This window comes from Monodon monoceros, unplaced genomic scaffold, assembly GCF_005190385.1.
Source record: "Monodon monoceros isolate NGI ecotype Baffin Bay Population unplaced genomic scaffold, NGI_Narwhal_1 Super_Scaffold_11, whole genome shotgun sequence".
In the NCBI taxonomy this organism is placed as follows: Eukaryota; Metazoa; Chordata; class Mammalia; order Artiodactyla; family Monodontidae; genus Monodon; species Monodon monoceros.
The window spans coordinates 108,406,396-108,429,965 of record NW_021703767.1 but is presented as its reverse complement, the minus strand read 5'-3'; the positions used below and the strand labels follow the sequence as shown (position 1 = coordinate 108,429,965).

At 39.7% G+C, this 23,570-nt stretch overlaps 1 protein-coding gene across 1 annotated transcript in view; it reads right to left on the bottom strand.

The window, feature by feature from the left end:
• Nucleotides 1–1,396: 1,396 nt before the first annotated feature.
• PLCH1 (phospholipase C eta 1) overlaps nucleotides 1,397–23,570 on the bottom strand; it is a 234,914-nt gene continuing 212,740 nt past the window's right edge. Inside the window, exons 16-23 of the mRNA XM_029214972.1 lie at nucleotides 17,513–17,692; nucleotides 17,314–17,421; nucleotides 16,164–16,288; nucleotides 11,796–11,880; nucleotides 9,715–9,861; nucleotides 9,396–9,475; nucleotides 7,037–7,391; nucleotides 1,397–4,600 (exon numbers count right to left, since the gene is read on the bottom strand). Coding sequence (XP_029070805.1) covers nucleotides 2,517–4,600; nucleotides 7,037–7,391; nucleotides 9,396–9,475; nucleotides 9,715–9,861; nucleotides 11,796–11,880; nucleotides 16,164–16,288; nucleotides 17,314–17,421; nucleotides 17,513–17,692 — 3,164 coding nt within the window. The 3' untranslated portion in view covers nucleotides 1,397–2,516. The remainder of the gene's footprint in view (nucleotides 4,601–7,036; nucleotides 7,392–9,395; nucleotides 9,476–9,714; nucleotides 9,862–11,795; nucleotides 11,881–16,163; nucleotides 16,289–17,313; nucleotides 17,422–17,512; nucleotides 17,693–23,570) is intronic.

Here is a 23,570-nt window from a genome sequence, read left to right as displayed (position 1 = left end):
CTCACTGGCTGTGTGATTTCCTCGTGACTGAGTGAGTCCCTGATCCATCTTCCAAACAAATGAAACCCTGGTCAGGAGTCTAACCCGAGCACTGAAAGCTTGCAGTAAAATTTAAGCTTTATTTCTTCCTCTTCCTTATTAGGCAACCCCCAAATAGTAATCATGAATTCGCTTTCCCTCCTCTTCCTAAGTCTATCAGTAGAAGAATACTTCATGTATGGGTGACAGACACACAGGGTACCTGGGGGATTGGTCTCATAACCCATCACTTGGCACCAACCATTTATGTTACTACTAAATCACCTTGAGATAGGGTTGACATCCATATGTAACCTCCTGGATTTTTTTGAGAATACAGATTTCTGGGACTTCCCTGGTGGCGCAGTGGTTAAGACTCCACGCTCCCAATGCAGGGGGCCTGGGTTTGATCTCTGGTCAGGGAACTAGATCCCACACACATGCCACAACTAAGAGTTCACATGCCACAACTGGAGCCCGCATGTTGCAACTAAGGAGCCCACGTGCTGCAATTAAGGAGTGGGTGAGCTGCAACTAAGGAGCCCGTGAGCTGCAACTAAGGAGCCTCTGAGCTGCAACTAAGACCTGGCACAACCAAATAAATAAATAATCAGAATGCCTCTATATCCATTAAAAAAAAAGAATACATATTCCATCAAATTATAAAAGGCAGATAAATTCTACACCTTTTTGCAAATGAATTTCAACAACTTTATACCATGTTAATCTCTTTAAGACAAAGATACTTTAAAAACAAACCAAGGTCTAAGGATGGAACTTTGTGGGTTCAGAACCCCCAAGATGATGAAATATCTCAGGTTCACTAAGGGATGGAAAATGGGTCCCTCTCCTTTCATTATTACATCCCTACCCCAACCAGCGTCCCAGTGCTTGTCCAAAGAGAGGAAGACCCTCAGCACTGGGGAGAAGTTCAGGGTTGGGAACTGAGAGAAAGCGGAGTCTAACTGCTTTCCTCCCCACTCCCCCCACACACAACAAAGATTCAGGTGGCCTAATTTGCCAAATACAGCCTTTTGCCTGCATTGCCTGCATATCCTCCACCCCGCCCCGCCCACCCCCTGTCACACGCAGGATTTGGGAAGGATTTTTAAACTAGCAACATCATCACCAAATGCAAATAAACTCATCACATTGAATTTCTTCTCAAGTCGCCTTACAAATATGGTCTTTAAAGCACAGTGAGAACACTCAAAGACATGAAATGCTGCTTAAAACTGTCCCTGTAGAAGTGATCTCTTCTGCTGCAAAGAGATGAAAAGGCAAATATTTCTGAGTGGTTCAGGTTCCCTACTCAACAGTCATCACATGAGCTTCAATTGCAAAAAAAAAAATTCACGAAGTGTTTAAAAATCTCCTTTAATTATATTTTCATGAACTCCAAGAACATCATCATTGCAGTTAATGTTACAAAAAAGCAAAGAGGGACATCTGAACATGCAATAAAAAATGGATTCACAGTGAAAATAATGTATGTTGGTACTAAAATATAGTTACTTGGCTCCCTGAAGGGAAAAGCTTTCTTCTAAATATCTATTCACTTGGGTTTTATCATGAGAAAATAATTTTTTTTCTGGAAAGCTTTGGGAAGTTTTCAACTTGTGCTACTGTTATTGTTAGCATCTGCTGGAAGTCCCTCATTCTGAAAGCCATTATTTGCAGTCTATAATTTAATCAGAAAATTCAAAAGTACAACAAATAGCTTGGCAACTGTGTTGTTACATACAAAGCCGTTAGCAAAAATATGTAACAAAATTTATGTGAAACAAACAATTTTGTCCTTATATACAGAAGTTTGCTTTATTCCTCATACCCTCACAGCCTACTCAAAAAAGAGAGGGTGTGGCAAAAAAAAAAAAAAAAAAAAAAGAGAGGGTGTGGAGGGAGCCGGTACCAATCTCCTTTGAACTCTCCTTCTGGGTGGGGTAGAGAAATCTTAAAAGGTAAGTTAACTATTTTAATCTTCTTTTAAATGAGTTACAAAAATGCATCTGGGCTTCTTAATAAAGAACAAAAACTAGGAAAAATGATAGTGGCTTTAAAATAAAGAATTCCTCCCTTTGTCCTTTGTAAAATCTCTTGACAGTAAAAATGACTACATTTGTGACTGTGATCTGAGGACAAAGAGTAAAGAGCATCTTGGTGAAACATACGGACGGTAGAAACCAAGCTGCTGAGAAGTTTCACATCTAGGGCATGCACATACATCATACCAATAGAGTTTATACCTCAGGGGAGAAAGATCAGAAAGGTACATGGGAAATGCCACCCGAAGCTATATACAAACGCATGAACAAGAAGAACACATGGAGTCAAAGGGAGACGGTAATACAAGTTTAAGAAAAATACATTTTTAAATCATCTCAAAGCCAAGGACCGTATTTACTGAAAACTCAGACATTCTACAGAATATCTTGTAAACAGTGAAAATGCAGCTTATTTAAAATGTAAAAAAAAAAAAAAATGCAGCTTTATGTAATTCACAGTCTCAAAAGAAAATAAATTTCTGGTTTATCATCACTGCTCGGCTCGGTCTGCAAAACGGAATGATGTGAACAGAACTGGTCGGCATGCCCGGAGCGCAGGGCTGCGCACGCGCCCTCGGGGGTGCCGCGGCCCTCCACGCCGCAGGCACCCTTGGCGCTCCGCAAGTAGCCCGCGATGTACGAGCCGGTGGAGTGCCGGTTCCCCGCGGGTGCCGGTGCGCAGGGTTTGCTTCGAAGAACCACTCCTCCCACAGGGCTGGGGTTCACACTTTTCTGCTTGTTGGCTTCCTGCTTTTCCTTGGCGCGACTGGCAATGTTGCGCACTCTGCTCTGACTTCTGGATGACAACTTTCTGACCAGTGCCCTGGGGAACTGATTGACATCTTGCTTGGAATACAGCACTTGGCAGCCGTCTTCCTGGTCAAAGGACACAAGCTTCCGCAGCTGTTCGGTCAGGGCATCTATAGGCTCTAACGACTTTGTTTTCACAGTTACGCTCTTCTTGTCTCTGATGCCCGTTGTAACAAAGCTCTTACTAATACACTGGTACTTGCTTTCAAAATTACAGGCGATGTCCTCTGATGTTAAGTCTCCCAGACTTTTGGATTTGCAAGGACTGGGCAGCTTCAGAGCAGGCAGAGGAGGGTGTGTGGACTGCTCGGGGGCAGGGTCATGCATGTCTTGAACGCTAGACAGGGGCCCAGGGGTCTGGTTCTTTTTTGCATCTGAATTTGAGAAATGGTTATGCATAAAACCAGCACCCTGATAGGCTAGACGAGAAATATTTTGATTTTTGACATCTTGAATACTACTGTTGAATATTTCAGAGACAGAAGAGTGGAGAGTCTCTTTACAGTAGCCATTTCTCAAGCCTCTTTGAAAATGTTCCACCACATCCTGACTGTATTTCAGTTTTAAAGGAGAAGCGAGGTGACTTGTGCCCTCTCTCCTATATCCATAGGTTGTTAAAGGCAGACTTTGTGAGTCTCCATCTATTTCCACGAGACTGCTCTCCCCAGAATTTAAACAGAGAGTGGGATCCACCATTACATCTTTCAGTGTCAAGTCAGTGGAAGTGGCAGGGCTGTGGTTCTTCAGTATTTCCCAGTCTTTTCTGTGGGTGGGACTTTTTAGTAACCAGCAGTGAGGATTATTAGAGGACAGAGGCAGATTGTTTTCCATGGCCCCTGTCTTGGTCTTCCCAGAAAGGTCATCTGCTTTAGTTTTAGAGACAGGAGTGCAGACAGACTCACAAACAGCTGCATGTGTTGAGCATTCAGAGTTCTCGTGCCCCAGGAATGCAGTCTGCTCAGGAGATGAGCACAGGAAGGATGACTTGGGTTTTCCACTGGAAAAGCCATGCATGAAGGGCATTTTTAGGTCCATGGTAGGCAAGGGAGGATGGCCTGCTATCACACTGGGGCTCTGAAGATGAGACAAAACTGTGGGGTTAGCCTGGTCGCTGGTCTCATCAAACTGGCCAATCAGTGCTGAGATGGAACTGCCAGGCTCATTCTCATTTGTCAAAGTGACATTATCAATAAGATGGGAAATTTCACTCTCCTGGAGAATTGCAGTGGAATGTAAGTCAGGTATGTCAGAACAGAGCGTAGAGACGTCTGACAAAGAAAAGGATGTTGCAGCTCTGCCCTTATCCCAATTACCTTCCAGCTTCTTAATCTCCAGATTGCTTTGAGAAAGGATGCTTCCTGACAATGCGCTTTTCCCTACCACGAAGCCCCCAGCATTCCCATTTTCCTTGGTTTTCACACCACATAGATCTTGTGTTAGGCTAACTGCAGGGTCACGAGCCAAATGCTGCCTTGGGGAGAGGGATTTGTTGGTACACTGGTGTTCCTGGCGATCACTTAACACATTTGATTTGGTTCTCCCACCCTTTGGACCTGGTAGCAACTGTGCTGTGATTGACAAGTTGGCGGTAGAAACAGCAGAGTCCCCGTGGCTGATGTCTCTGTGGAGGAGAGCACTGGAGGAAGCGGATAACTTTTTGTTGAAATATGGAAAATGTTGGTCTTTTATACTTGCCTTCCCATCTCTTCTGTCATCCGTATCTTCTGCTGAATGAAACAAACAATATTTTAAGTGACATGTATCACTTTATGTAGGACCTGCAGACACTCATGTTTGTCTTCAGACAGACAAATGGAAAATGTAAATCTGTTACATCGTGACAATATAATTATGGATTGCATAGATTTGCAACAAAGTGTCTGTGTGATGGATAAATGGTAAAATTTCACTGAAACTTCCCTTTGAATAGCTATTACATCAGCTAAGGATGTAATATTCATTGTAAAAGAAAATGTCAATGAGTTACCATACTTTTACAGTGAAGATTACCTTAAGTTGTTTCCTATTCAGATTTGTACTACACAGAAGCATGGCAATAGAAACAGAACAAGACAGCTCTGTTAAACAAAGTATTGTGGTACCTGTAAGCAAGATACTGTAAGCTTTCAAAGTTATACATGTGTTAGAAAAAAAAAAAACCCCACACAAATCATTTTGAAAAACATTTTGTCAAAATACTGATTTTAACCAATTAATTTCTAAAACAAATTGGAGGGTGCAATAGATGCATTAAAATATCAGTATCTGTTGACTTTAAAATGTAAAAATAAAGACTTGGTCACCAATTTTATACCATTGCTAATATCTAATTTTCCATTGATCCTATTTTTTGGTTTTAATACATAAATTTCATATTGCATTCTCCCCTAAAAGAGGCAGTAAGATATCAGGCACAGTAAGGAAAACTATAAAAATACACAATTCAAAGTAATTTGGGGTACCCCATCCTGTTTAGTATAGTGCTAAGACAATATTGATATTAGGTGTTCAAGTGTTCTTAATCACATTATTTTAACGGATTTTATGCTTTCAGTTATGAGAATCAAGAAAATGTTTAACTTTTTATTAAATATTTTCCTAACTAAAAAAATTCATCATAAAAATTTGATAAACCCAAAAATTATAAGGAAAAAAAATAAAGATTATATGATGTTACCACTCAGATAGCCACTGTAAGCTTTTGTAGAGGGATAGAATTATGCATACAATTTTTTATTCTGAATTTTTTCCACTTAATTTTTCTTCTACATGATAACTTGAATCATTGCATGGTTATGTACTGCTCCATATTTATAAGTTTTATACTTAAGTATTATTATATTATGCTATATATATATGAATAACTTATATAAATTTCCTGTTTTTTAAAGGGAGGAAAGAAACATAACTGTTACTTTCTAACTCACCTTAATGGTAGTAACATCTGAATTGTGGCATTACAGGATTAATTATTACTAATTTCTTTTGCTTTATTTTCCCCCCAAAATGGAGTTATTTATATTTACATGTAGTTTACTTTCCCCCAAAATGGAGTTTTGAAATAAATTTTAAAGCATATATTTCATCTCTTCTCTGATACTGCTCTTAGCAAAATTTCAAACTTGTTAACTGCCTTTTTCTCCTTCAAATAAACCATTCAAAAATTGGTTTGTCTCCCTACAATATCTTACAATAAAAATCAATACAAGCAAAGTGGTGTTTGTGAGAAAATAGATCATTGAAATTAGATTGCATGATGAAAGACTTTTGCTAAAAGAAACAGGTATCACATTCTCCTGTCTGAAGTGATTTTGATTTAATTAAAACATTTGTTGCAGAGACCTCACATGGACACAGTTTGGGTGCTTAAATTATCTAAAATAGGGTGGGGGAAGAGTCACAGACACAAGGCAAGAGCTCTTTGGTACACTGTAAAGCAGATATCACTCTTTATCACGTTCTTGATATGAGTGAAGCATTATGCTCAAATTAGGGGAAAAGGTGGGTAATGCCTGCTTCCTATGCCTGAGGAATCTATGAATGGACAGGAGCTGCAGACATGCTTCCTTCCCTGCCAACATCCAGGGGTTAGGGAAACGAGGCCACAGGAAAACAGCTAATAAGCTACCTCTTGTGGAAGCAAAGATTTCTCAAGTGAAGAAGGTGGATTACTTTTAACATCTGGCTTTTCCTCTTTCTCCATAAACATTTCCAATTGTAGAAAACATGTTATATGGTGGGAAAGAAATATAACTAAATTCAACCTCGGAAAAGTCCATTTAATTCTATTCCTCCTCAGAAAATCAGTAAATATTGTACCCACTTAGAAAACCATGATCTCTGCTAATATTTTGCAGGTTTCACCTCCCTCTGTTGTGCCTCATAGACCCGTAGGCTCCATGCCATCACACCTGATCCCTCACTGTCAATTTCAGATGTCAATGTTATTTTGAGGCTTTAGGTGACTAGGAGATAGCTCTTTTACCACCCACTCTCCAAAGTTTAAAATACGGTCTAAAAGGTAACACTGTAATGTACTGTAATGTTTTATTTTTCAGTATATTTTACTTTGACTACAAAATGTCAGTCATGTAACAGTGGTAATTAGGGACCAAAATGGGCCTTAAAGGGGTGTATTCTTAGAGAAACTTAAAGCATCTTACCCAGAGAGCTTTCTTTTCCTTCTGTGTCTTTTGCAGTTTCGGATACAGGCAGCGACAGAGCCCCCAGAAGACTTCTGTCAACAGGCATAGAGACAGGGCGTGCTTGCAAACTCCGTGCGGTCCTTCTCAGGACCCCATCTTGATCTCTTGCAGCCTCAGACACAGAATCCTTTACCTCTACCATTTCTTGGAAGCCCATTTTGCTCTTTTTTCTGCCTTTGGCTGGAGCACTGGCTGTGCGTCGCAGAATCCTATCTCCAATCGATCGCTTCCGAACATAATGGGAACTGTTTTCTGAAGAGCTGTGCCTGGGATTCTTATTGAACAGCCCTTTCAGACCTTGGAGCTGTCTGTTCTGAAGACACAAAAGGACCAAGCACAAGTTAAGCAAATACCACTGTGTCAACTGCTTGCCTTTTAAATGACAGCTCCATGAAAAATGGATACAAAACGAAATCTCACAGCCACTGAAGAATATTCAAACCAAGAAAACAGCAGCTCACAGCATGTTTGCACAACGTCATGCACATTTTATCAACCTGACTTCGGGAGGAAGGCAGCCTCCCATTTTCACAACCAAGCTTTCCCACAAGTTTCCTGCCCGAAGATGACAAGGTGGTAGGAAGAGTTTCCACAGTGAAAAGACTGTAATGAACTTGAGCCACCTTAAAGCAACGGATGCATGTTTTAAAGTGGTAAGCAGGAAGATGGAGCGATGTGAGAGAGCATGCCGCCATGACCACTGAAAGAGAAACGCGCCAGCAAGAACCAAGCACCATGCTGAGAAACTACCTTTGTAGCTCCTAGAAAGTGCAATATAGTGTAACTGGGGTTGAGTATTAAAGGGCTCCACTGCAAGGGGGAAAAAAGCACAACAAAACACATTTTGGGCTCATTCAAGAAGGCTGCACAAGTAAAAACAGAAGGAGATAGAACACATATGCTCTCTAAACCCTTTCTCCCACTTTGGATTTTTAGTCACAAGTTCATTCATTGCTCAGTTCACCACTATCATGCTGTGGTTTATGCATATCGACCCAAACACCCCTTGAAAGTAATTAATGACTTACACATGGACATCTATTTAGGAAGGAGAACACAAGTCCTACAGAACACCTTCTTGGCTCAAGTTTTTAACAAACTGATTTTTATTATTTCTCTCAAGCATGTTAAGTGCTAGAGATGCTGCTTTGTTCACCTGGGATTCCTAGAAATTCAAGAATCATTTTTCGATCATTTACATTTGTGTATGTTTAGGCCAGAGGAGAGAGCCCAACAAGCACAAATAGAAACCCAGGACTAAACACAGAAAGTCATAAAACTTTATCACTCTTAGAAATTAGGATCCTTAGCACCTCACCCCTCCCAACTGATGGATGTGAGAATAAACACATACCTCCTATTTCAGGCCAAATTGGTCCACTACCTGCCAGTTGGATTATAGTCTCTAATAATATTAATATTAGCCAACATTTTTGAGCATTTACTATGTGCCAGGCAGCTTTTTAAAAGTAAAGTATTTGTTTATGAAGTAGGTACGATTTTTACCCCACATGTACAAATAAGGAAACGGAAGCACAGAGAATGTATATACCTCTGGAGGAGGAGCTCCAGGCAATGCAGACCTTCTGATAAAGAGCACTGGACATTCCCGGGCCCTGGTCAATGCTACAGCCCCTCCAAATCACATCTAGTCCTGAAAATTGATTCCAGTGGCCAAGTCCCCAATTACTTGGCATTACCAGAGGACAGCCTATTGATTTGTAAATCTCAAGTGAGCTCTGCAATGAAGAAACTGGCATCAGCAAAGAGCTAGAATACACTTTTATGGTCTCTTCCTTTTAAGTCCTGTGGGTGGCTTTTAATTCATTCATGATTTTTAGGTTTCCAGTTGAATACAATGGCACTGAATGAATGCATCCTGCCTAGAACTGGCTGGGATCATAGTCCAGTTAGTACAGGTAATTCAAACATCTGAGACTACATTTCCCACTGCAGTCAGCTGGGTCTTTTTAAGGATTATAATAAAATTCAAATATGTAAGTCTATCTGTCCTGTTTTAGTCAAACAAATGATTGCCCTAGAGAGTAATAGTTTTCTCAATTCTTTTAAGCCCAGAGAGGGCCCCTAGGTGGAGGGAATGAGTACACACCCCTAAAAAGAGGAAGGAGCACACACGGATGGAGACCTGTGGGCAGGAGAGCACACTGAGCACAGTGTGGGCTGGGCTTCACTAGAGTTTTCTGTTAAAAAAACAGCTTGTCAAGATACACGTTCCCTTTTATGAAATGAATTAGAAAACTTTATTAAGGACCATATTATTGTTGCATGTGGCTTTAAGCCCTGTGATCTTTCTTACCTTTCCATAGATTTCATTGATTGTTATGTGGACAAAAATGGATGCTTCCGTCAGTCCTTCCAAATAGACATGCCGGTAGCCTGATAAAAGTAGAGAAAGTAGTTTCCTTTTAGTTGAACTTGTGTTTGGCTTTCCCATGGGTGCAACAGAATTAAATACCTGACTTTACTATAGTTCTTTATGTTAACACTCACATTATCATATAACACATATTTTATATATCATATATGCCATGTATCATGTATATCACATATCATATATTAAATCTTCCAAAGAAAAGGAATGGTCAGTCTAGAGAGAAAAGGCCAGCCAGACTTACCAGGCACTAAGCTGCTAAAGGTCACAGTTCTTTGCCCAACAAAATCTCGTCCAATCGGATCGTGATCCCAGACAAGGAACCGAACCAAAGCTATTTCTGGCATGTGTACTGTAAATGTGAGGGTTTCTTCCCACACAGGGTTAAATCCTCAGAGAAACAGGAAAAGACAAATTAGAAAAGCAAAGGGGTTGGCTAAAAATGATTTAGCAGCAACATCTGCAAAGCAGACAGTGAAAATTGCTTGCAATGGTTATTAAACTCGTGAAGACAACTGAGCCACCCCGGGATGCCTTAATGAGATAAAGCCTTGGAATTTACCCCATTGCTAGAAAATAATTGGTAAGAAATTGCCTGTAAATTATTACATCAATTCTAATAATCTTCGATGCCACATCGCATTGTAGAGAAAGCTCTTTTAGACAATATCTAGAATGTTTCAATAAGCTCAAAAAGTATCTACAGTAGCGATCTAAGAATCATGTTTTAGCAAAAGCCATAAAGAGTGACTCCTCTCCCCCACCCCCATCCCACCCCAGTAGAATGATGCTTCTCACCCACCAAAGATTCTGCTGCTGTAAGCATCACCAGCAAGCATTTTGTAAGGTTTCAACGCTATGGTACATATACCATCCTATTTAATTCTTATGGCAATCCTCTAAGGGTGGAAGGGCAGAGGTTTGTTTCTAATTAAGAAAAAACATATATTACTGACTTTCAAAAATATATAACACTTAAAAATTACACAAGTAACCCATGCTCACTTTTCAACATAGGAAATATAATGCTCATTTTATAGTTGAGAAAACTGACGTTCAGAGAAAATAACATGCCTAACATCATGCAACTAGTGACAGAGCCAAAGGAGACGAGGCACTGCTGATTTCCAGTGGCTTCTCATGAAGCAAGACCTTAATACATGAAAGATGACATATTTTCATAGCTACTGAAAATAAATAGGAAAGGCATATAATTCAACTCAAATTCTAAAAGGCAAAACCACGTTTATTTCTCGGTAAAATTCTCTGATAAAATAATTAAACTGATAAAAATTCAAGCACTCTGTAAGTTGGTTTTTCTTTTCTAAAAATGAAAATTCATGTTATTAAATGTATGCATTCAGAAGGCATCAGCCACTTAACCCTAATGCCTTAGCTAATGAAATAGTTATGGACTGAAAATCATTGAGATGTCCCTCCTGAACAAGAGAAGGGATACTTTTTGTTGACTTAGTGATGACATCTCAATTATTTCTGAGACCAAAAAAATATATATAGAGCATTGGTAGGAAAATGCAGTATGGGAAGTTTGCTTATTTTAAGCATGTTATTTCCTAAGTAACAGGTTTGTGCTACTCTTGAACCCTCTAATTCCTTTCCTTAAACTCCTCTTAAGGTCTCTCTAGGAACCTCTAACTTCCCAAGCATTTTGAGGATTGGGGTTTAGATTTTTTACAGTATTAAGGACTAGAGATTGAGAAAAACAGGCATGCAATAATGTTTGTCATATGTATGAATAAATACAACCTTAGAAGATTACTAAGAAAAAGACATGAGGCTTGAGTAAAGAAAGTTTTCTTTACATTATGGCCAAAACAGAAGAAGAACGCTGCCCATGCACCACAAGTACATATTCAAGAAGTAAACTTGCCAGAGCATGCTGCACTTGCCTTTACAGTTGTACATGCTCCAGAAAAAAATGAGAAATCATTAGGACGTGGGCTTCACAAATGAGACTTTGAAGCAACTCATGTCATGAAAACAATATAAAAATATAACGAGTCATTTTCCTACATGAAGTTTTAACCCAGATCTTTAAAATATCATTCATTTCACTAGAAAAAACCATTTGCTTCAAAAGCAGAAGTCTTGGGAGCCTAGATTACAGCATCCATCAAAATATACCATGCATCAATACCATATTTACTTAGTTTTATGTGTTGAAAAATCTTAACAAAACTCAGATGGCAGTTACAGATTTTAGAAATTTGTTTCTCTTCCATGTAGACAAATTCTCTTTTTCAGTGCAAACTCTATTTCTACAGCATCCTTATTAAAAGTGAACAGAGATTATTATAATCTTACCATTGTCATCTACCACACGAGTTTGGTCTTTACAACAATCTACTGGCAATCCGATAATTTCAACTTCTACAAAAGGATCAATGATCTATATAGATAAAGAAAGTATTACTACAACTGATAAATTTCTACACATGTTAATTTAAGAATATTGGCCAAAATATCACATATCAACAGCAACCCATTTATTTAGGTGCTTACTAAGAAAGAGAAATTGTACCAGATTCAACAGAGTCAACTATGAAGCAGGAATAAAAAAAAGATTACATTGTTATTTGCCAATATCTACTAATGCTACAAAAACTTAACCCAATGAACCTTCAACTCCAGTTGAAGGTATATACCCAACAGAAATGAGAGTGTCTATCTATGCAGAAATGCTCAGAGCAGGTGAATTCATAATAGTCACACATTGGAAGCAACCTCAATGTCCATTATGAGTAAGATGGATAAACTGCAGAATATTCATCTAATGAATACTACACAGCAATGAAAAAATAACAAAGTTGTGCTACATAGCCATAATGTGGAACAAGCCAGACACGAAAGAGTGTATACCATCAGAGTCCATTTACATAAAGTTTGAGCACAGACTAAATTAATCTGTTTTGACAGGGACTGGTATTTGATGGGGGGAAGGGAGGGCTGGGAGCAGATATTGACTGGGAGGGTGGACGGAAGCCTTCTGGGGGTTCTGGATATGTTCTACCTTGATCTGCTTACACAATAATTAATCAAGTTGTCCACATTTGATTGGTGCACTTTAATGTAGTTAAATCAATTGTGTACTATGATGTAAATTTAAAAGTATTTAAAAATAAAAAGATGAAAAGGTAATCAAAAGAAAAATATGAGCGTTTAGTTCCCCTCTTCCTCACCTTTACCTCCCCCATATCCCCTGCCCTCTGGGAGAGGGATCCTCCTTTGTTTGTCATCTGTAAGCTCTCCTTTGTAGTGCCAGTACTGGATAAGTAGCAATGAAGGAATAAAATCCTAAGGAACCCAGAAAGGAGAGAATTATGAAGTCTGGGAAAACATATTTTTAGGAGCTTGGAGACTAAGGAGAATACAGTTTTGGAGGGAGCTTCACGGAGTATGAGCTAGAGGTATGATAGAAAAACATTTTGAGATGTTAGGTGGATAGACACGCTTTTTGTTCACTAAATAAATCACAGCTAAAGTTTACTAGTTTTCCATTAATTCTTTGATGCTAAAAGTTTTTCCTTAGAATAGAACACTGTGGTAAAACTGTACCATTGGGAGTCTTGGATTTGGGGACAGCTAATAAATATGACTAAGGAAAATAAAATTAAATTCCTTAGTTTTAAGGAATTTAAGAGGATTAATTTAAGTCTAAATTAAGGAATTTAAGAAGCCACAGGCTTGAAGAACAACTTCTTGCTTCAACACTTGGTTCCTGTGCTGGACTTTGGCAAGTCGTGTAACTGTCTGTGCTTCAGTTTCCTCATCTGTAAACCTAAGATAACAGTGTCCGCTTCATCATGCTGTAATCTAGGTGACATGCTGGGAGAATGGAACTGGATAGTGGTAGCAAGATTAGGGAGAGATTTGGGAGGTAGAATGTCCAAGAGATGCTAATTGAGTAGATGTGGAGAGCAAAGAAAAGGTGAAAATTAAAGATGACAATCAATTTTTTGATTAGGAGCAAGAAAAATTATTATTTCATTCTCAGAGATATGAACAGTGTGAGAGATCACAGGTTGAGAATTCAGGGGGACTAGAGGGGGGAGACACTATATTTTCATTAGCCTCTGACTAAAGCACAAATAGTAGAGTATTAGTACTGTAATTCTGTGCCTGGCAAAAATCACAGATGTTTTCAAGTCACATTATAGTTGCTGCAGAAATCTCCGTGTATCACCCATACTTATCACGACTTCAAAATTCTAATAGTTATTCAACCCCCCTCTAGAACCTGCTATTTATTGCATACATATTTGTATGTCACAGTTTGTTTTTAATATACTGATAAGTGAATTTCAATATAATTTGTCCTGTGTACCTTTATCTATTTTATTTTACGCAAACACATTATTCTGAGAAGGGGTCCAAAGGCCTCATCAGATGCCAGTGGGTTCTATGGCTCAAAAAAGAGTTAAAATCTCCTGACAGAGAACCTCACAAACCACAATTAGTAGGTTGGATTTTATTTTAATTATAAAAGAAGATAATCCTCATGCATTTAAATGATTACTCTAACCCCAAAGATTATGTATTACAAAGATAAAGAAATACCGATGCAGTGAAAAACACCTGGAAGAAACCTCCTTATCCAAGTAACATTATCAATCCTGGGATAAACTGACATAATATGGCCCCAGATATGATACATTGAGAAGGATACACATTGCCCATGTAGTATTCCTGCCAAATATGTTTAGTCTGATTCTAATCATGAACAAACAATCAGGTAATCCAAACCAAAGGACACTCTGGACACAGCTGGCTTGGACATTTTTAAAAATATCAATATAATGAAAACAAAAGCTGGAGAACTGTTTTATATTTTAAAAGACCAAAGAGAAATGACAACTATAAGCAATGTGTGATTCTTAATTGGATTCTGAATCTAAAAAGAAAAAAAGAAGATGTAAGAACAATTTGGGGACAATGGGGGAAAACTGAATATAAATTTTATATTAGGTAACATTCTTGTACCAACAAACTATTGGGTATAAGATAGGCTCAAGGATGTATTGTACAACGTGGGAAATACAGCCAATATTTTGTAATAACTGTAAATGGAAAGTAACCTGTAAAAATTGTATAAAATTTTTTTAAATAAAATTTTAAAAAATGAATAAAGTTCTGATGGTCTAAAAAAATAAAATAAAATAGAAAAAAATATATTATTGTACCGATATTAAATGTCATGGGTGTAACGACTGTATTGTGGCTATACAGGATAAACTTGTTGTTCTTAAGAGACAAATGCTGAAGTATTTAGGGATTGGGGTCATGATGTTAACTTACTCTCAAATGACTCTCCAAAGAAAAGAAAATGCATATATATACACACATATATATAATTAAATTTTGTTATATTTGCTTTATTTCTCCCTTTCATGTGGATAAGTATATATGTATGTGTATATGTATATTTATGCACACATTTACACATGAAAGGAAGATAAAGCAAAAGTAACACAATTTAATGAGTTAATTGGTGAATCTAGGTGCTGGAGATACTGTGTTCATTTTATTCTTATTGCAACTTTCCTGAGGTTTGAAATATTTCAAAATAAAAAGTTTGGGGGAAAATATAGGAAGTGAGTCTTCCTTTTTGCAGACAATAAAGAAAAATGGAAAGAAGAGGAAGTAAGGATAAACTTTCTGATACTACCAAAATAACTATTCTTGCTGCTGAGAGAACAGAACTGGAAGCAGGGAGGCCAGTGAGCTGGGAGGCTACTGCAGCAGAACTGCCAAGAGATGGTGGCTTGGATTAGGCTGAAGACAATGCAGATGAAAGACATGGTCCCATCTGAAGCTCCTACTTTCTGAGAAGGAGGACATGGCGCCATCTACTGGAGAAAGTGATGAGAACAAATGTTTGAGGAGAGACGAGGTTGAAAATAGCCACTGTGGAGAATAGGATAGAGGACTGATCAGGTGGAGTTGGGATGGCAGTGCAGCACTACGTGTGGGTCAGTGGAGATTTGAGACAGAGCTGATGGTGGGACCACTGCAGAGCTGCATGGTTTCACCATCGACATTCAAGATCCAGAAAGGATAGTTTAACAGGTGGGAGTGGCAAAGAGCCTGAAGTGATGGACCACTCCTGAGAGGAAGGACATGAACAGAGGAGGGGCTGACAGGTAGGGAGAAAATGGAGGCCAAGGAGGCCAACAGCAGGTGGAATGGGAATAACGGAATGAAAGCTCTGGAAAGAGCGGAGGTTGTGGTCACAGAGGGAGACATTTTAAAATCATGTAACAGAAATGCATCAAGGCAAGAGCCAGCCTGTGGCCAGGGAGCAGGTGGCTGATGTGCAGCAGAGATGAGGGTCACAGTGGATGAGAAAGGCGGATGGAAGGTTAAGATGTTCTCCTAGGCAATGTGTCTATTAATAACAAAACTGCTCCTTGCATCTCAGTTTAGCATTGCCCGTGTCAGTCTTGAATCGTGAATTGAACTGTATTGCACTCATGCCTCCAAAATAGATGATGCACTGCACTCCAGAAAGAATTGCGTGTGCTTTGCCAATAAGTCAGTTAATATCTGATGAGCTGAGGTCAGTGCTCATTTACACACACACACACAAACACACAGCCCTTAAGACATTTCAGATGAAATGTAAACACAATAAAATAAATCACATAATTAACCACTTGGTCGTATACAGCTTACCTCGCCTCGGTCTCCAAACATGGAATCTGGAGGTTTGGGGAGCTGTTGTCCACTAATTACTTTCAGGATGAACTGCTTCTTAGGGTTGGCAGGAAGTGGATCACCAGAGAAAGGGTTGAAAGTACCTAAGCCAAGTAAAGCAGAGGTTAAAAATCTAGGTTTGGTAGCATGGAAAAATAAACACACACATACCCCCACATACCTTAAGCTTGTAGAACAAAGAAACAATAAATGCTGGCTTACTATAGTGTTTCTTAAAGCAAAGAAATTATCACCTGACTATCAGCGTGGCTTTTGCCTGAAGGCAATGCCAGCTGGCATTTCCATAGCTGTGTTTTTTTGTTAGAACCTATGCTCCCAAAGGCCAGAAGAATGGACCAATTTAAAACAAGCGTCTGCGATGCAATTATCAACCAAGGCAGGAGGTAAGAGGAACATTTTATTTGACTGTCCATAGTATAGAGAAGGGGAGCAGTTGTCAGATTCACATAATTTTCTATCCTAAACTATTGCAGGTATAGAGTGAATATAATAAACAGAAAGAAGACCTGAAATTAAGTAAACAGTATAGCAAGAAAACACGCAAAGCACAAAATTCTGAAGATACATCTGTCAACAGTTTTTTACCTGAACTGTTAAAAATCCAACTTGGAAATTTTAAAAAGAATTTTAATGAGCAGAACCAAAAGGAAGTGTTTTTGATATAACATTGCATTATCTTTTTTTGTTGTTGTTAGCACAGTTTTGTAATTGGAATAAACTGACTAAAAAGGGCTTGATAAAATTGTTTCAGGTGTTATTACAATTTTGCCAGCAGGTCTCAGACTCACTCCCTTAGAGAGTTTCTGAAAGCATTCAGTTTACAAATAATGCCTAGTGAATATAATGCTGGACGACTGGATTTCAGGTGACAATCCACTGCTATTATCCATGTCCCTCTTTAAGTGCATAACATCACAAGGAACATTGTAAACATCACGCTACCCAAATATTAAACAGTTGTGACAAGAGTTCTTTATTTACATTTCAATACCGAATTTATCTCTTTTTTAAAAATCATGTTGCAAAACAGAGGCATCACACTTTCCACAGAGCTCCTTCAATAGAGGCCTCCTGCGTTCAGAGCTATGACTATGAAATTAACACACACCTTTGCACATCTGCTGGGGTTTGAGGACATAGCCGCAATTGCCATTTGTCTTGAATTTGGCTCGATTTAACTGCATCATTCGCCCTTCAGACTGGTAGTTCAATGCCACTGTGCAAGTTCAAAGTTTAAGAGAATTAGGCAAGACAGCAGCATAGAGTCAAGACACACGGAGAACCGCTCCTCCCCTAGGCATACACACCTAGCTGGCAACCTGCGTTCCAGTAGGGCAGAGGGTTGAAGTTACTGGAATCGATGCGGTAGGCAGAGGGATAAATCCTCGTGAGCTGCTTCTGATTATAAGTCATGAACTGCTCAGATTTCTGCTGAACCACCTGATGTGCTCTTGTTTCACTGAATGATAACACATTTCCTGTGGTTCCTACAAGTTTTTAACAAAGAAAACAGAAATGTGAGAACTGCTGCAAAGAAAACACCACTCATAAAAGATCTTATAATGATGTCCGATTACACCCATAATAAAAGGCAGAGCAAAAGAGTGAATTCAACCAGAGCAGGCACAGCTCCTGAGTAAGAAAGGTCTAATAAAGTTCCACTCTTGGGACTCTTTTGCCATTTCAGATCAGAGCTGTGCATCTTGCTCAGATAACTGCCTATTTCTGGATCCCATATTCTCCCAAGAATTCAATCATCTCACTACTTCATGTCTATCTGACTAGTATGAAGAGGACAGACAGGAAAATTATTTTCTAGGCGCATGATTCAAGCAGAATAGCTTTGCCAGAGCTCAAGACACCTATGGATATATAAAACTATCTTTGTAACTCATTCCTGATAAAAGGGAGACATTCGTTGAAGGCATTCATCTAGAAAGCATACATATGAAACACATTAAGTGACAGCATTCAGAGTCGAAGAAAATAAAGGGAAAAGACCAATTCCAAAGCAGGAAAATTGGGTTTTAAAGTTACTTTGAATAGAATTATGAAACCAGTCAAAACCTATTTGGGAGAAAGGAATCATAATGGGAAAAGAATTCAAAAGAACATCATAAAGAAATAAAAGTTTCAGAAACAAGAACAGCCATCCACCTAGCCAGATTTATAAATAATGGAAAAGTAAAGGGAGGTAAAAACAGGAAGCCTATATTAAAGTTTCTGCTTGGAGCATCATCAGAAAGGGTTAATCCAGGACCAACGAAGCTACAAGTTAGGGGGTCATGATGGAGTAAACCTCCAATTATTTAATGTCTTACCCTTTTCTCCCAGTACTATCTTTTGTACCACATCTAAAATGCTCCCACTACTCCCACCCCTTCACCAAACATCCATACCCCACCCCTCAAATGACCACCCCATGTCACCTGGTACCTGTTGGAATAGACCAGCCTAGATAAAGATCCAAAAGTGCCCAGAGTCTCATTCTCATTCCAATGTGTGCTCTGAACCCAGACTGCGGGACATGGCCCATGAAACAAAGGAGGTGAATTATAATCTTACTGAGCCTGAATGGTATCCAGACTCTGCATGTTTATTCATGCACACAGTCTCCCAGGGCCCTTGGTGTCCTTAGGGTTGTACAGCCTTAGTTATTAAACACTGGCCAAATGACTAGCAACTACACACTACAACACGGAACAGTCATAAACACAAGTGGAAGGCAAAGAAATTAGAGAATTACAGTGCTTAATCTGATGATTTCCCTCAAATAGACTCTTTCCTTATCACATATATCGATATCTTACTGACATAACTTCGCATAGTTTACATATCTCAAGCATACTAAAAATGACCATATTTGTAGATTTTGATGAGGAATACTTTGAACAGGGTAAAAGAAAATATACTCTTTTTGACAAACCACATTCAGGTAGAGTGGCACTAAAATTAGTACCACTATTTTCTCTGTCTCTCTACATAAATTACACACACCACATTATCAATAAGATGACCTTGCTAATTAGGTACATGTCAATTAGTATATTAATAGAGCTGAGTTGCTTTGCATTAGGATGAGCCACGCATTCATTATCTATTGCTTATTTTGTGGCTAACACACACACACACACAAAAGACAAAGACAGATAAAGTTCAAGAACTACACAGTCCTCAATATTATTTTCCATTAAGCTAATAGGATTATGATTACCTAAGGCATGTAGTAAAAATATTTCTATGAACCAAATATACCTTTAACTCCATTAAAATACTTCCTGAGTTTATTTTCTAGCTGTGGGCAGATATTATAAGAATGTGATGTTCAGGTACCACCTCACACTGGTCAGACAGTCATCTCAAAAAGTCTACAAATAATAAATGCTGGAGAGGGTATGGAGAAAAGGAAACCCTCCTACAAGGTTGGTGGGAATGTAAATTGGTGCAGCTACTATGGAGAACAGTATGGAGGTTCCTTAAAAAACTAAAAATAGAGCTACTATATGATCCTGCAATCCCACTCCTGGGCACATATCCAGAAAAGATGAAAGCTCTAATTCGAAAAGATACAGACCCCCCCAATGTTCACTGCAGCACTATTTACAATAGCCAAAACATGGAAGCAACCTAAATGCCCATTAACAGAGGAATGGATAAAGAAGATGTGATACATATATACAATGGAATATTACTCAACCATAAAAAAGAACGAAATAATGCCATTTGCAGCAACATGGATGGACCTGGAGATTATCATACTAGCAAAGTCAGACAGAGAAAGACAAATATCATATGATATCACTTACATATGGGATCTAAAATATGACACAAATGAACTTATTTACAAAACAGAAATAGACTCACAGACATAGAAAACCAGCCTATGGTTACAAAAGAGGAAAGGGGAGGGATAAATTAGGAGTTTGGGATTAATATATACACACTACTATATATAAAATAAAGAACAAGGTCTTACTGTGTAGCACAGGGAACTAAATTCAATACCTTGTAATAACTTATAATGGAAAAGACTCTGGAAAAAAAAAGAATGTGAGGTTCACTTGCTGAGAATCCTACAGGTTCTTATGTTCTCACATGTGAAATTAATTTTTAAAAATAATTGTCACCATCTAAAGAAGGAATCAACACCAAAGGGAAGAAAATCTGCAGATAGAAAAAGATACACTTGTGGAATGGCGGGGGGGGAATAAAGATCTGAGGAAAGAATCCTGGAGGTTGTGAGGACATAAGACTCAGCACAGGCAGTCAACAAAAACAAAGATTGAGAGGGGGAAGACGGCGGAAGAGTAAGACACGGAGATCACCTTCCTCCCCACAGATACATCAGAAATACATCTACACGTGGAACAACTACTACAGAGCACCTACAGAACGCTGGCAGAAGACCTCAGACCTCCCAAAAGCCAAGAAACTCCCCACGTACCTGGGTAGGGCAAAAGAAAAAAAGAATAAACAGAGACAAAAGGATAGGGACGGGACCTGCACCAGTGGGAGGGAGCTGTGAAGGAGGAGAGGTTTCCACACAGCAGAAGCCCCTTCGTGGGCGGAGACTGTGGGTGGCGGAGGGGGGAAGCTTCAGAGCCACGGAGGAGAGCACAGCAACAGGGGTGCAGAGGGCAAAGCGGAGAGATTTCCGCACAGAGGATCCGTGCCGACCAGCACTCACCAGCCTGAGAAGCTTGTCTGCTCACCCGCCAGAGCAGGCGGGGCTGGGAGCTGAGGCTCGGGCTTCGGGCTGTCGGAGTGCAGGGAGAGGACTGGGGTTGGTGGCGTGAACACAGCCTGAAGGGGTTAGGGCACCACAGCTAGCTGGGAATGAGTCCGGGAAAAAGTCTGGAGCTGCCAAAGAGGCAACAGACTTTTTCTTCCCTCTTTGTTTCCTGGTGCGCGAGGAGAGGGGATTAAGAGCGCTGCTTAAAGGAGCTCCAGAGACGGGCGTGAGCCGCGGCTAAAAGCGCGGACCCCAGAGACAGGCATGAGACGCTAAGGCTGCTGCTACCGCCACCAAGAAGCCTGTGTGCGAGCACAGGTCACTCTCCACACCTCCCTTCCGGGGAGGCTGTGCAGCCCGCCACTGCCAGGGTCCCAGGATCCAGGAACAACTTCCCCGGGAGAACGCACGGCGCACCTCAGGCTGGTGCAACGTCACGCCGGCCTCTGCCGCTGCAGGCCCGCCCCGCACTCCGCGCCCCTCCCTCCCGCCCGGCCTGAGTGAGCCGGAGCCCCCGAATCAGCGGCTCCTTTAACCCCGTCCTGTCTGAGCGAAGAACAGACGCCCTCCGGGGACCCACACGCAGAGGCGGGGCCAAATCCAAAACTGAAACCCGGGAGCTGTGCGAACAAAGAAGAGAAAGGGAAATCTCTCCCAGCAGCCTCAGGAGCAGCGGATTAAAGCTCCACAATCAACTTGATGTACCCTGCATCTGTGGAATACCTGAATAGACAACGAATCATCCCAAATTGAGAAGGTGGACTTTGAGAGCAAGATTTATTATTTTTTTCCCCTTTTCCTCTTTTTGTGAGTGTGTATGTGTATGCTTCTGTGTGAGATTTTGTCTGTATAGCTTTGCTTTCATCACTTGTCCTAGGGATCCATCCGTCCATTTTTTTGTTTTTATACTTAAAAATTTTTTTTTCCTTAATTACTTTTTATTTTAATAACTTTATTTTATTTTACCTTACTTTATTTTATTTTCTTTTATCCTCTTTCTTTCTTTCTACTTTTTCTCCCTTTTATTCTGAGCTGTGTGGATGAAAGGCTCTGGGTGCTGCTGCCAGGAGTCAATGCTGTGCCTCTGACACGGGAGAGCCAACTTCAGGACACTGGTCCACAAGAGACCTCCCAGCTCCACGTAATAACAAACGGTGAAAATCTCCCAGAGATCTCAATCTCAACACCAACACCCAGCTTCACTCAACGACCAGCAGGCTACAGTGTTGGACACCCTATGCCAAACAACTAGCAAGACAGGAACACAACCCCAGGCATTAGCAGAGAGACTGCCTAAAATCATAATAGGTCCACAGACACCCCAAAACACACCACCAGACGTGGACCTGCCCACCAGAAACACAAGATCCAGCCTCATCCACCAGAACACAGACACGAGTCCCCTCCACCAGGAAGCCTACACAACCCACTGAACCAACTTTAGCCACAGGGGACAGACACCAAAAATAACGGAAACTACGAACCTACCGCCTGCAAAAAGGAGACCCCAAACACAGTAAGATAAGCAAAACGAGAAGACAGAAAAACACACAGCAGATGAAGGAGCAAGATAAAAACCCACCATACCTAACAAATGAAGAGGAAATAGGCAGTCTACCTGAAAAAGAATTCAGAATAATTATAGTAAATATGATCCAAAATCTTGGAAATAGAATAGAGAAAATGCAAAAAACATTTAACAAGGACCTAGAAGAACTAAAGATGAAACAAGCAACGATGAACAACACAATAACTGAAATTAAAAATACTCTAGATGGGATCAATAGCAGAATAACTGACGTAGAAGAACGGATAAGTGACCTGGAAGATAAAATAGTGGAAATAACTACTGCAGAGCAGAATAAAGAGAAAAGAATGAAAAGAACTGAGGACAGTCTCAGAGACCACTGGGACAACATTAAATGCACCAACATTCGAATTATAGGGGTTCCAGAAGAAGAAGAGAAAAAGAAAGGGACTGAGAAAATATTTCAATAGATTATAGTTGAAAACTTCCCTAATACGGGAAAGGAAATAGTTAATCAAGTCCAGGAAGCACAGAGAATCCCATACAGGATAAATCCAAGGAGAAACACGCCAAGACACATATTAATCAAACTGTCAAAAATTAAATACAAAGAAAACATATTAAAAGCAGCGAGGGAAAAACAACAAATAACACACAAGGGAATCCCCATGAGGTTAACAGCTGATTTTTCAGCAAAAACTCTGCAAGCCAGAAGGGAGTGGCAGGACATATTTAAAGTGATGAAGGAGAAAAACCTACAACCAAGATTACTCTACCCAGCAAGGATCTCATTCATATTTGATGGAGAAATTAAAACCTTTACAGACAAGCAAAAGCTGAGAGTTCAGCACCACCAAACCAGCTTTACAACAAATGCTAAAGGATATTTTCTAGGCAAGAAACACAAGAGAAGGAAAAAACCTACAATAACAAACGAAAAACAATTAAGAAAATGGGAATAGGAACATACATATCAATAATTACCTTAAATATAAATGGATTAAATGCTCCCACCAAAAGACACAGACTGGCTGAATGGATACAAAAACAAGACCCATATATATGCTGTCTACAAGAGACTCACTTCAGACCTAGAGACACATAC